This window comes from Heptranchias perlo, chromosome 20 (assembly GCF_035084215.1).
Source record: "Heptranchias perlo isolate sHepPer1 chromosome 20, sHepPer1.hap1, whole genome shotgun sequence".
Classification (NCBI taxonomy): Eukaryota; Metazoa; Chordata; class Chondrichthyes; order Hexanchiformes; family Hexanchidae; genus Heptranchias; species Heptranchias perlo.
Window position 1 is genome coordinate 52,139,351 of NC_090344.1, and position 14,383 is coordinate 52,153,733.

General features: G+C 46.9%; 1 protein-coding gene across 1 annotated transcript in view; it reads left to right on the plus strand.

Annotated features, from left to right (window-relative positions):
• LOC137336048 (dickkopf-related protein 4-like) overlaps nt 1-14,383 on the plus strand; it is a 41,147-nt gene that overhangs the window by 14,547 nt on the left and 12,217 nt on the right. Inside the window, exon 2 of the mRNA XM_068001550.1 lies at nt 6,105-6,255. Within this exon, the coding sequence (XP_067857651.1) occupies nt 6,105-6,255 (151 nt within the window). The remainder of the gene's footprint in view (nt 1-6,104; nt 6,256-14,383) is intronic.

Here is a 14,383-nt window from a genome sequence, read left to right on the forward strand (position 1 = left end):
TTTCCACCATCTCCAAGGCACAAATCAGGAGTGTGATGGAATACTCTCCACTTGCCTGGATGAGTGCAGCTCCAACAACACTCAAGAAACTCGACACCATCCAGGACAAAGCAGCCCACTTGATTGGCACCCCATCCACCACCCTAAACATTCACCCCCTTCACCACCGGCGCACCGTGGCTGCAGAGTGTACCATCCACAGGATGCACTGCAGCAACCCGCCAAGGATTCTTCAACAGCACCTCCCAAACCCAGACCTCGATCATCTAGAAGGACAAGGGCAGCAGGTACATGGGAACAACACCTGCACATTCCCCTCCAAGTCACACACCATCCCGACTTGGAAATATATCGCCGTTTCTTCATCGTCGCTGGTTCAAAATCCTGGAACTCCCTTCCTAACAGCACTGTGGGAGAACCTTCACCACACGGACTGCAGCGGTTCAAGGCGGCGGCTCACCACCACCTTCTCAAGGGCAATTAGGGATGGGCAATAAATGCTGGCCTCGCCAGCGACGCCCACATCCCATGAATGAATAAAAAAAACGACTGATTTTCCCCCCAATCCCTAACCCACAGGCTCTGTTGCCTCTCCCACTCAGATCAGCAGGCTCAGCACAATCATGGGTTCAGTCTTGGGACCTCCTGCTCTGTGTGTCTCAGAAATGGGGATGCCACCTCTGACCCTTCAGCAGGAGTCAGAGAGTGAGCCACAGTTGGCCTGTATCACGCACTCCCTACTAACTGCTCAAATACCAGCACTGTACAGAAAACATAAAATTACAAAGCGATATTGATAGATTAGGTGAATGGGCAAAACTGTGGCAAATGGAATTCAATGTAGACAAATGTGAGGTCATCCACTTTGGATCAAAAAAGGATAGAACAGGGTACTTTCTAAATGGTAAAAAGTTAAAAACAGTGGATGTCCAAAAGGACTTTGGGGTTCAGGTACTTAGATCATTGAAGTGTCATGAACAGGTGCAGGAAATAATCAAGAAGGCTAATGGAATGCTGGCCTTTATATCTCGAGTACAAGGGGGCAGAAGTTATGCTGCAGCTATACAAAACCCTGGTTAGACCGCACCTGGAGTACTGTGAGCAGTTCTGGGCACCGCACCTTCGGAAGGCCATATTGGCCTTGGAGGGAGTGCAGCGTGGGTTTACTCGAATGATACCCGGACTTCAAGGGTTAAGTTACGAGGAGAGATTACACAAATTGGGGTTGTATTCTCTCGAGTTTCAAAGGTTAGGGGATGATCTGATCGAAGTTTATAAGATATTAAAGGGAACAGAGAGGGTGGATAGAGAGAAACTATTTCCGCTGGTTGGGGATTTTAGGAGTTGGGAGCACAGTCTAAAAATTAGAGCCAGACCTTTCAGGAGTGAGATTAGAAAACATTTCTACATACAAAGGGTGGTAGAAGTTTGGAACTCTCTTCCGCAAACGGCAATTGATACTAGCTCAATTGCTAAATTTAAATCCGAGATGGATAGCTTTTTGGCAACCAAAGGTACTAAGGGATATGGGCCAAAGGCGGGTATATGGAGTTAGATCACAGGTCAGCCATGATCTTATCAAATGATGGAGCATGCTCGAGGGGCTGAATGGCCTACTCCTGTTCCTATGTTCCACTGTGCAAGGAGCAAGCAGTTTCCATGTCCTCTTATCCTAGATGACCATGCAGCACAGAAGATATAAAGGGGGAAGTGAAGAAAATACAACAGAACTGACTCAAAAAGAAAAATGAATAGTTAAGTATAAGCTTTTGTTTGTGGTGCAGAGCAATTCTGGAGAAGCAGTACCAGTGGACTGCATATAGAGCAGAGGCAGCATTACATACAAACCTGAAAATTACACCATCAGTGTCAATGGGTAAATGTTAATAAATCAAAGTTCTCTCTTCACTCTTTTACTGCACCACTAACCCAGTTAGTGACTAGCTGATGCCCAAACCTCAGTTTTAAAAGCCTGTCGATTATACAAAGAAGGGAGTCTGAGGGAACTGAGCAGATCGACAGTTTTGAGGTCCTGCAAAAGGATGAGTAAGAGACTGTACAATAAGTCTTGAAGGATCACGCTCAACATTTGATGTCAAACCCTCCCACCCTGGACTGCTCGCCACTTCAGTACTGGCTCAACAGGAGAAGGCAGTGAAACAGATGTACAAAAATAGGCCAGAAGTGACCAACTGGTAGCTGGGGACGTGCTCAGGCCCCAGGGCTTAGCATGTGTTCAGTTCCTGAGTTCAGCCAGGCTCACAGGGAATGGATGGAACTTTGTGAATGGGTAAAGCAACTTTTTTTCCGGTGACAAACAAACTGGTTTGTTATCACATAGAAACCAACAACTTTCACGTCTCCAGAGCTGTTATCGATGAACTCAGGCAGCAATTCACATTGCGGTGTAAAAATGAATGGGATTTCTTACAGGATTTCAAAAATAACTTGCATTGCCAATGGAAGTATCTCTACCTCTCTCCCTTCAGAACGGTGGTGGTGAGGGGTTATCTGAGCAGGTGGGAATAAAATCTGCGATATTCTGTCTTCAATTGATAGCTTTGTGTCGTCACTGTTTGGGTCTGAGCTGTGCCCATGCCTTGTCTGTTCAATGGACCTGTGCAGCTTGTGCTCTGTCATGGGAGATTAACAGAAAAGTAGAAATACTGAAATAAGAACAGAAAATACTGGGAATGGATAGCGCCTGAAAAAGACCAAGTGACACTTCAGGTGGAGAATCTTCATCAGAGACGCTCACTGACTGACCTGCTGAGGACCTTTTTGGGAATTTTTCCCTCATGGAAAATTGCCTGAGATTTCAGATTACATTTTCTATGGCAATCTTCTGCTCAGAGCCATGCCTGTTGGGAGTCTGGATCAGGAAATCACACAATTTGCTGATCGGTGCTCCCTGCAGGCGAGGTTCTGCTTCACAACTATGCAATCGGACAATGCAGCCTTCGTGTCACTTCTCATCACATGCTGTATTTTGTTCAGCTGTTGGAATAGCAGAATTCATGCAAGAGTTGACTGATGGTGTAATTTCAGGAACTTTTGCTGAACAGGACTAAAGAGCGAGATAGATTTGGTCACTGAACGGTTGGGTTTTGTTCATTGCCTGGGTCACTGCTGGTTTGAACAAGTATAAATAACACCATCTGGTGGCTGCACAGTGAAAGATTCAACAAAAAAGATGCTCTTCAATTGGTGCCATGGGATCTTTTACATCCACCGAGAGGGCAGAGGGGGCCTTGGTTTAATGTCTCATCCGAAAGACAGCACACTCTGGGTGCACTCTCTCATATAAATAAATATGATTGCTGACACTTCAAAGAGTTTCTGTGCTTTCATCGAGACAGATTTTCTAAGGTGAGGCACTTATAATCTGTGTTTCCTGAATTACCTCCCTCACGAAGGCGATTAGCAAGTGGCAGATACTTCCCACTGTTTCTATTTGAAGTCTGATATCAAAACTGTTGTTGTGACTTCCTGTGCAGTGCTCATGTTTCCTATTCTCAGATGTTTTTTTTTTAAAACTGGTAGCAAATAATAAAAGCCTCTCGCCTCTTCCAATTGAGCAATAAGTGTAAACATCCCAACATGGCTCCTTGCTCCCTGAAAGTTTCCCATTTCCTCAAGGCACTGAGCATTAACTCCTGTAGCATGGGTCTCACCCTAGTTTTTGTTTCAGACTGATGATTTTGTTTTATTGGGTTTTCCTGACTGTCTCTTCTTCCTTGGGGCCAGAAAAGGTACAGCATGGGTTAAATACAGAGTAAAGCTCCCTCTACACTGTCCCCATCAAACACTCCCACGGCAGGTACAACACGGGTTAGATACAGAGTAAAGCTCCCTCTACACTGTCCCATCAAACACTCCCAGGGCAGGTTCAGCATGGGTTAGATACAGAGTAAAGCTCCCTCTACACTGTCCCATCAAACACTCCCAGGGCAGGTACAACATGGGTTAAATACAGAGTAAAGCTCCCTCTGCACTGTCCCATCAAACACTCCCAGGGCAGGTGCAACACGGGTTAGATACAGAGTAAAGCTCCCTCTACACTGTCCCATCAAACACTCCCAGGGCAGGTACAGGGTTAGATACAGAGTAAAGCTCCCTCTACACTGTCCCATCAAACACTCCCAGGGCAGGTACAGGGTTAGATACAGAGTAAAGCTCCCTCTACACTGTCCCATCAAACACTCCCAGGGCAGGTACAACATGGGTTAGATACAGAGTAAAGCTCCCTCTACACTGTCCCATCAAACACTCCCAGGGCAGGTTCAGCATGGGTTAGATACAGAGTAAAGCTCCCTCTACACTGTCCCATCAAACACTCCCAGGGCAGGTACAGCACAGGTTAGATACAGAGTAAAGCTCCCTCCACACTGTCCCATCAAACACTCCCAGGGCAGGTACAGGGTTAGATACTGAGTAAAGCTCCCTCCACACTGTCCCATCAAACACTCCCAGGGCAGGTACAGGGTTAGATACAGAGTAAAGCTCCCTCTACACTGTCCCATCAAACACTCCCAGGGCAGGTACAACATGGGTTAAATACAGAGTAAAGCTCCCTCTACACTGTCCCATCAAACACTCCCAGGCTCCCTCTGCGCTGTGCCTTTCTATAATTACTCCCCAGTCAGAGAGTACACCAATTAAATGTTCAGTAAAGCACCCTCTATTCCACCCAACCAAATGTCTCCACTCTGAGAAGAGCACCCTTCCCCAACAGCGTGACAGCTTCATTTCCTGCAACAGCTCAGATATTGAAGCAGTCCGAGCCCACATGCAGCAAGACCTGGACAACATCCAGGCTTAGGCTGATAAGTGGCAAGTAACATTCGTGCCAGACAAGTGCCAGGCAATGACCATCTCCAAGAGTCTAACCACCTCCCCTTGACATTCAACGGCATTACCATCGCCGAATCCCCCACCATCTTATGTTCTTATGTTCATCAACATCCTAGGGGTCACCATTGACCAGAAACTTAACTGGACCAGCCATATAAATACTGCGGCTACGAGAGCAGGACAGAGGCAGGGTATTCTGCGGCGAGTGACTCACCTCCTGACTCCCCAAAGCCTTTCCACCATCTACAAGGCACAAGTCAGGAGTGTGATGGAATACTCTCCACTTGCCTGGATGAGTGCAGCTCCAACAACACTCAAGAAGCTCGACACCATCCAGGACAAAGCAGCCCACTTGATTGGCACTCCATCCACCACCCTAAACATTCACTCCCTTCACCACCAGCACACTGTGGCTGCAGTGTGTATCATCCACAGGATGCACTGCAGCAACTCGCCAAGACTTCTTCTGCAGCAACTCGCCAAGGCTTCTTCGACAGCACCTCCCAAACCCGCGACCTCTACCTCCTAGAAGCACAAGAGCAGCAGGCACACGGGAACACCACCAACTGCACGTTCCCCTCCAAGTCACACACCATCCTGACTTGGAAATATATCACCGTTCCTTCATCGTCGCTAGGTCAAAATCCTGGAACTCCCTTCCTAACAGCACTGTGGGAGAACTTTCACCACACGGACTGCAGCGGTTCAAGAAGGCGGCTCACCATCACCTTCTCAAGGGCAATTAGGGATGGGCAATAAATGCTGGCCTCGCCAGTGACGCCCACATCCCATGAACGAATAAAAAAAAACAGCTGCCCATGCACCCAAAGTTGGATCAGCAATTTAATGCCATTTGGTACCAAACTTTTGCCAGTTTTGTGATTTTGCTGTGCTCTCAATCCAAATCCAAATCCGAGGAACTACACTAGAGTAAGGGCGACAAAATGCATTTGGCTTAAAGTCAATATCAACCAGCAAAGAGAGAAGTTATCAAGCAGGATTGTAACAATGGGAGTTGAGATCCTGTACCACTGATTGCAACTTTCCTGGAACTTTCCCAAAGTATAGAATGGGTGCATTCGGAGAATAGATGAAAGCGTGTTGATTTCTACTCCCTCACTGACGTTACACTCCCTTTCTTGCATTGCATTACTCCCTGTACAAGGGTTGTTCTGTGCTGTATTTGGAACTTAGAACATTGTTACTTGGAACATTGTTAACTGAAATGCTGTTTTTGATTAATTCTTCAGGAGCCTCGGTGCTTGGCAGATCCTGACTGTGGACCTGGGAAATTCTGCCTTACTTCTCGTCGTGAAGAACCCATCTGCACTGCTTGCAGGGGGCTAAGGAGACGGTGCCAACGGGATGCAATGTGCTGCTCAGGAAGCCACTGTTTAAATGGTAAGAATTCAACAGCAGCAGCATAAAGTTATACCAAACAGCACTGCTGGTGTGCCACATCAAAGTAAACTAGTCCCACTTTGCATTATAGCCTGAAAGGACTCCAGGTTCAAACTGGCTCCGACTGCTTTTGTGTGTCAGTCTGTCTGTGGTGAGGCTGGATTATTCCAGGTCTCTGCTCATTCCACTCTTTAACAAGGCATTCGGAGGAGTGAGAGCATCTGGGACACCAAATACTAACCTGCTTCCTTCGGTCATCACGGGGAAATTGAGCACCTTGATTTTCTGATTGCCGTTATTTTGAAGCTAGGGTAACTAAAAAAACCATATGAGATCCTGGACTTTATAAATAGAGGCATACAGTAAAAAAGCAAGGAAGTTATGATGAATCTTTATAAAACACTGGTTCGGTCACAGCTGGAGTATTGTGTCCAATTCTGGGCACCGCACTTTAGAAAGCTGTGAAGGCCTTAGAGAGTGCAGAAAGATTTACTAGAATGATTCCAGGGATGAGGGACTTCAGTTACTTGGACAGACTGGAGAAGCTGGGGTTGTTCTCCATAAAGCAGAGAAAGTTAAGAGGAGATTTAATAGAGGTGTTGAAAATCATGAAGGGTTCAGATAAAGTAAATGGAGAGAAACTGTTCCCATTGGCGGAAGGGTCAAGAACCAGAGGACACAGATATAAGGTGACATGAGGAAATACTTTTTTACTCAGCAAGTAGTTATGATAGAGTCATGGAGTCATAGGGTTATACAGCACGGATAGAGGCCCTTCGGCCCATCGTGTCCGCGCCGGCCATCAGCCCTGTCTACTCTAATCCCATATTCCAGCATTTGGTCCGTAGCCTTGTATGCTATGGCATTTCAAGTGCTCATCCAAATGCTTCTTGAATGTTGTGAGGGTTTCTGCCTCCACAACCCTTTCAGGCAGTGAGTTCCAGACTCCAACCACCCTCTGGGTGAAAAAGTTCTTTCTCAAATCCCCTCTAAACCTCCCGCCTTTTACCTTGAATCTATGCCCCCTTGTTATAGAACCCTCAACGAAGGGAAAAAGCTCCTTAGTATCCATGATCTGGAATGCACTTCCTGAAAGGGCGGTGGAAGCAGATTCAATCGTGGCTTTCAAAAAGGAATTGGATAAATACTTGAAGGGAAAAAATTTGCAGAGCTATGGGGAAAGAGCGGGGGAATGGGACTAACTGGATTGCTCTTACAAAGAGCCAGCACAGGCTCGATGGGCCGAATGACCTCCTTCTGTGCTGTAACCATTTTATGATTCTATGAGTAGCCCGTTTCCATTTAGCGTCTGAACGCCAGTGTTAAAGTAATACAGGTTGGAAAGTCTAGGCCGTGTAGTCTGGTGTTACCCACTCATTTTTTGCTGAGGACCACAATCTCAACCAATGTCTTGCTCAAGGTCCACCTTTGATATGATGCACCTCAGACTGAGGGGAGGGAGGGGAGGGGGGGGGGAGGGGAGGGGAGGGGAGGGGGGGAGGGAGGGAGGGGGAGGGGAGGGCGGGAGAGGGGGGGCCGGGGGAGGGGGGAGGGCGGGCCGGGGGAGGGGGGAGGGGGGGCCGGGGGAGGGGGGAGGCGGGGAGGGGGAGGGGGGGAGGGGGGGAGGGCGGGCCGAGAGCAGGGGCGGGGGGGGGGATGGGGCGGGCCGAGAGCGGCGGGGGGGAGGGGCGGGCCAAGAGCGGCGGGCCGAGAGCGGGGGGGGGGGGGGGAGGGGCGGGCCGAGAGCGGGGGGGGGGGAGGGGCGGGCCGAGAGCGGGGGGGGGAGGGGCGGGCCGAGAGCGGGGGGGGGGGGGGGAGGGGCGGGCCGAGAGCGGGGGGGGGGGGGGAGGGCCGAGAGCGGGGGGGGGGGGGGAGGGGCGGGCCGAGAGCGGGGGGGGGGGGAGGGGCGGGCCGAGAGCGGGGGGGGGAGGGGCGGGCCGAGAGCGGGGGGGGGGGGGGAGGGGCGGGCCGAGGGAGGGGGTCACAGCAACAACAAAAACAAACTGCAGTGTGACGTCACAGGTGAGGCAGGTCGGTGTTTGGTGGTGAGGATCTTCTGTTTTCTCCTTTATTCGGACTGTGGGCTAAATAACTTATACCATAAAACTAAATTTAAAAAAAAACTGAACTTAATTTAATAAATTAAACAAGGCCAGTTTTTGTATCAACCTAAAAATAATTTACTTGGCATTGTAGTAATCAATTAAATAAATAAAATAGTTATGACAGGGAAGGAGATGTGTTGCGACTGCAATATGTGGGAGCTACGAGACAGTTTTGTCCAGGGCAACTACATCTGCAGGAAGTGTCTGCAGTTCGAGGAACTTCGGCTCCGAGTTGAGGAGCTGGAGTCTGAGCTGCAGACATTGCAAGGTATCAGTGAGGGAGAAAGTTACCTGGACACTTTGATCCAGGAGGCAGTCAGGCCCCTTAGACTAAATACTGTAGAATTGGCACGTGGTCAGGGACAGGAGGGTGTGACTGTGAGTGAGGCAGGTACGGTGATCCAGGAGGTAGCATTGCAGGAGCCTCAGCCTCTGCACTTGTCCAATAGATACGAGGTTCTTGCCGCCCTTGTGGACGAGTGCAGGGACTGCAGGGAGGATGAGCAAACTGGCTACGGCACTGTATCACTGGAGGAAAAAGTACTTGGTAAACTAATGGGTCTAAAGGCTGACAAGCCCCCTGGCTTGCATCCGAGGGTCTTAAAGGAAGTGGCTGCAGAGATAGTGGATGCATTGGTTGTCATCGTCCAGAATTCACTAGATTCTGGAAAGGTCCCAGCGGATTGGAAAACCGCAAACGTAACACCCCTATTCAAGAAGGGAGTGAGACAGAAAGCAGGTAACAATAGACCAGTTTGCCTAACATCTGTCATTGGGAAAATGCTAGAATCCATTATTAAGGAAGTAGTAGCAGGACATTTGGAGACTCGTAATACAATCAAGGAGAGTCAACATGGTTTTATGAAGGGAAAAACGTGTCTAACAAATTTATTAAAGTTCTTTGAGGAAGTAACGGGCAGGGTGGATAAAGGGGAACCAATGGATGCAGTATATTTGGATTTCCAAAAGGCATTCGATAAGGTGCCACATAAAAGATTACTGCACAAGATAAGAGCTCATGGTGTTGGGGGTAATATACTGGCATGGATAGAGGATTGGCTAACTAACAGAAAACAAAGAGTCGGGATAAAAGGGTCATTTTCAAAATGGCAGTCTGTAACTAGTGGAATGCCACAGAGATCAGTGCTGGGGCCTCAACTATTTACAATATATATCAATGACTTGAATGAAGGAACAGAGTGTCTTGTGGCCAAATTTGCTGATGATACAAAGATAGGTGGAAAAGCAAGTTGCGATGAGGACACAAAGTGTCTGCAAAGGGATATTAACAGGTTAAGCGAATGGGCAAAAATTTGGCAGATGGAATATAATGTGGGGAAAATGTGAAGTCATCCACTTTGGGAGGAAAAATAAAAAAGCAAAATATTATTTGAATGGAGAAATACTACAAAATGCTGTGGTACAGAGGGATCTGGGTATCCTGGTACATGAAACACAAAAAGTCAACATACAAGTTCAACAGGTAATCCGTGAGGCAAATAGAATATTGGCCTTTATTTCTAGGGGGATGGAGTATAAAAGCAGGGAAGTCATGCTACAACTGTACAGGGTGTTGGTGAGACCACACCTGGAGCACTGCGTACAGTTCTGGTGCCCTTATTTAAGGAAGGACATACTTGCATTGGAGCCAGTTCAGAGAAGGTTCACTCGGTTGATTCTGGGTATGGAAGGGTTGCTTTATGAGGAAAGATTGAACAGGTTGGGTCTATACTCATTGGAGTTTAGAAGAATGAGAGGAGATCTTATTGAAACATACAAAAGATTCTGAGGGGACTCGATAGGGTAGATGCTGAGAGGACGTTACCCCTCATGGGGGAATCTGAAACTAGGGGGCATAGTCTCAGAATAAGGAGTCGCCTGTTTAAGACGGAAATGAGGAGGAATTTCTTCTCCCAGAGGGTCGTGAATCTTTGGAATTCTTTACCCCAAAAAGCAGTGGAGGCTGAGTCATTGAATACATTCAAGGCTGAGTTAGACAAATTTTTGATCAGCAAGAGAGTCAAAGGATATGGGGAAAGGGCGGGAAAGTGGAGTTGAGGTAAAAATCAGATCAGCCATGATCTCATTGAATGGCGGAGCAGGCTCGAGGGGCCAAATGGCCTACTCCTGCTCCTATCTCTTATGGTCTTATGATACCACGGCTATAATCTAACCTCTTTGGTTTAACATTTAATGCAGAGTAAAACCTGCCTTTCAGGCTGCCAGGATCCAAGTTACCATTCAACATCAGTCCCAACTAATAAATTAACAATCCACTGTGAACCTCTGTTGAAGTCCACCTCTTGAAACCCTTATCACCAGTCATCTTTGCAACAATTTATAACACAAATTAATGTAAATAAAACTGACTCTTGGGGCCAGTGAAGAGGAACCTTGGCAGACAATAGTCTCCCAAAGCAAGTTCTTGTCACATAATACAATGAACCATAGAAAAGATACAGTACAGAAGGGGGCCATTCGGCCCATCGTGTCCACACCGATTCGAAGAACAACTAGGTGCCCATTCTAATCTCACCTTCCAGCACCCGGTCCGTAGCCCTGCAGCTTACAGCACTTTCGGTGCAGGTCCAGGTACTTTTTAAAAAGAGTTGAGGGTCCCTGCCTCTACCACCAATTCAGGCAGTGAATTCCATACACCCACCACCCTCTGGGTAAAAAAGTTTTTCCTCATGTCCCCTCTAATTCTTCCGCCAATCAGCTTAAATCTGTGTCCTCCAGTTCTTGAACTCTCTGCTAGGGGAAACAGGTAGTCCCTGTCTACTCTATCTGGGCCCCTCATAATTTTGTACACCTCAATCAAGTCTCCCCTCAGCCTCCTCTGCTCCAAGGAAAACAACCCCAGCCTATCCAGTCTCTCCTCGTAGCTGCAATTTTCAAGCTCTGGCAACATTCTTGTAAATCTTCTCTGCACTCTCTCCAGAGCAATTACGTCCTTCCTGTGATGTAGTGACCAGAACTGCGCACAATACTCCAGCTGTGGCCTTACCAGCGTTTTATACAGTTCCATCATTACATCCCTGCTTTTGTATTCTATACCTCGGCTAATAACGGAGAGCATTCCATATGCCTTCTTCACAACCTTATCTACCTGTACTGCCACCTTCAGGGACCTGTGCACATGCAGTCCAAGGTCTCTCTCTTCCTCCACCCCTCTCAATATATTCCAGTTTACTGCATATTCCCTTTTACTGTTTGCCCTTCCTAAGTGCATTACCTCACACTTCTCCGGGTTGAACTCCATTTGCCACTTTTCCGCCCACTCCACCAACCCATTGATATCTTCTTGGAGTCTACAGCTATCCTCTTCACTATCAACTACACGGCCAATTTTTGTGTCGTCTGCAAATTTGCCAATCATGCCCCCTACATTCAAGTCCAAATCATTAATATATACCACAAACAGCAAGGGACCCAACACTGAGCCCTGTGGCACACCACTGGAAACGGATTTCCATTCGCAAAGACATCCATGGACTTTTACCCTTTGTTTCCTGTTACTGAGCCAATTTTGGATCCAATTCGCCACATTTCCCTTTCTGACCAGTCTGCCATGTGAGACCTTATCAAATGCCTTACTAAAATCCATGTGGACAACATCCACTGCACTACCCTCATCAATCCTCCTCGTCACTTCCTCAAAGAATTCAATCAGATTTGTGCGATTACTAATGGATGCTCGAGCAAATAACCAGCATGGACATGATGGTCGAATAGCCTCCTTCTGTGCTGTAAATCTCGATGGTTATGTGGTTAATGAAGCAGGCAAGCAGCTAATGGCGAACTAGATCTGAGTAAGAGATGAAGAATTATGTAACCATACCAAGCAGTAATGAAAAAACTCCTTTCAAAAAGTTCTCTCAATCCTCTTGTCAAATGCCTGTAGGCAAATCCTCACTTGCAGGTTGCAGTTACAGGTGCTGCACCAAGGGGGAAATGTATAGGCAGCATTAAGAAACCCAGGCATCCATTAAGGTATGTAGTGAATCTATTCTATCGTTCGGTTCCACTGTGGTTCCTTTACTACTTTGCCTATGTAACACAAGCCAACGGATTGAAAGCAGAAGGACATTTGACTGCCAATATTGGTGGGACGTGCAGTCTGAGGGCTCACGGCAACTGTTTGGAACCACACAAGCAGCAGAAAAATGTGTAAAAAAAAAATTCCATTTCAAAAAACTTTGACAGGTAGATGAGGTTCATTACAAATCAGGCCCATGTCTGAACATTTCATCCAACTATCTTTATTCCCCACTGAAGCTGTAGATAAGGCTATCACTGACCTGCCTTTAGGGTAGAATATCTTTAATACTCATCTAAATAGTCCCACTGACAAAGAAGAATTCTCCCAGTGTCCTGGCCAACACTTGTCTTACAACCAACACCACCAGAAACAGATTAACTGGTCATTTATCTCACTGCTGTTTGTGGGACCTGTGTGCATATTGGCTGCTGAATTTGCCTACATTACAACAGTGACTGCATTTCAGAAAGTCCTTCATTGGCTGTGAAGTGCCCTGGGACACCCTGAGGCTGTGAAAAGTGTTACATAAATACAAGTTCTTTCTTGCATTACTAAAGTAGACTTGTGGCAATAAGCCATTAATTCCAAGGCTACAGAAGGGATGGAGACATCGTTGGAACAAGAGGCCATCAATTTAAAATTGTCACTGAGAAAATTTGGAGAGAGGATAGGAGCACTTTTTTTTTTAAATACAGAGTTGATAGAGCTGCAATGCATTGCCACAGGAAGTAACCGAAGCAGAGATCACTGAATCTTTGGAAGAGAAAAGTGGATAACTTTTTTTTTATTCGTTCATGGGATGTGGGCGTCGCTGGCGCGGCCGGCATTTATTGCCCATCCCTAATTGCCCTTGCGAAGGTGGTGGTGAGCCGCCTTCTTGAACCGCTGCAGTCCGTGTGGTGACGGTTCTCCCACAGTGCTGTTTGGAAGGGAGTTCCAGGATTTTGACCCAGCGACGATGAAGGAACGGCGATATATTTCCAAGTCCAAGCGATATATTTGAAGCAAAGGAAGATGTAGTGCTCTTCGGAGAGCATGGGCAGTGCGCTTACTAACGGATGCTCGAGCAAATAACCAGCATGGACATGATGGCCGAATGGCCTCCTTCTGTGCTATAAATCTCTCTGGTCCTGTGGTTAATGTTCACTGCACTCCAGAAGCAATTCACCAGAGGAACGGTTAGAGTTACAATGCGAGATTGGCAGTAACCCAGTGGAATTTCAGCATATTAGGGATAGATCTGTTTTTAGAAAATTAGAAGCCATTTAGACTAAGTTAAAGAGACTGCTTTTTGACCTCAATGAACATCAGTTTCGGTTCCACTATTTACTGACCTCATTGTTACTAGCCAAAGCCAATTTGCCTAGCAACACTATTTTATGTGGCAGTTCAGCTAATCCTACTTAATATTTTAGACCAAGGGTTTAATGAAACACACATAATAAGTCTGCAACATACATAAACTGTCAATCACATAATAAAAGTAGTAACTTGCATTTATATAGCACCTTTCATTACCTCAGGACGTCCCAAAGTGCTTTCCACTTCAAAAATATTTAATTGGCTGTCGTCACTGTTGTAATGTAGGGAAACATGCCAGCCAAATTGCACACATGCAAGCTCCCACAAACAGCAATGAAATAAATGACCAGGTAATCCATTTTAGTGATGTTACTTGAGGGATAAATACTGGCCAGGACACCAGGAGAACTTGAATAAGGCCATGGGATCTTTATGTCTGCCTGATGGGACCTTGGTTTAATATCTCATCCCAAAGATGGCATCTCAGACAGTGCAATAATCCCTCAGCACTGCACTGATTTGTCAGCCTAGATTATGGTGATAGATTGGGAAAAGGGGAGGTGCAATGAGACCTGGGTGTCCTTGTACACCAGTCACTGAAAGCGAGCATTCAGGTGCAGCAAGCAGTTCAGAAGGCGAATGGTATGTTGGCCTTCATTGCAAGGGGATTTGAGTAAAG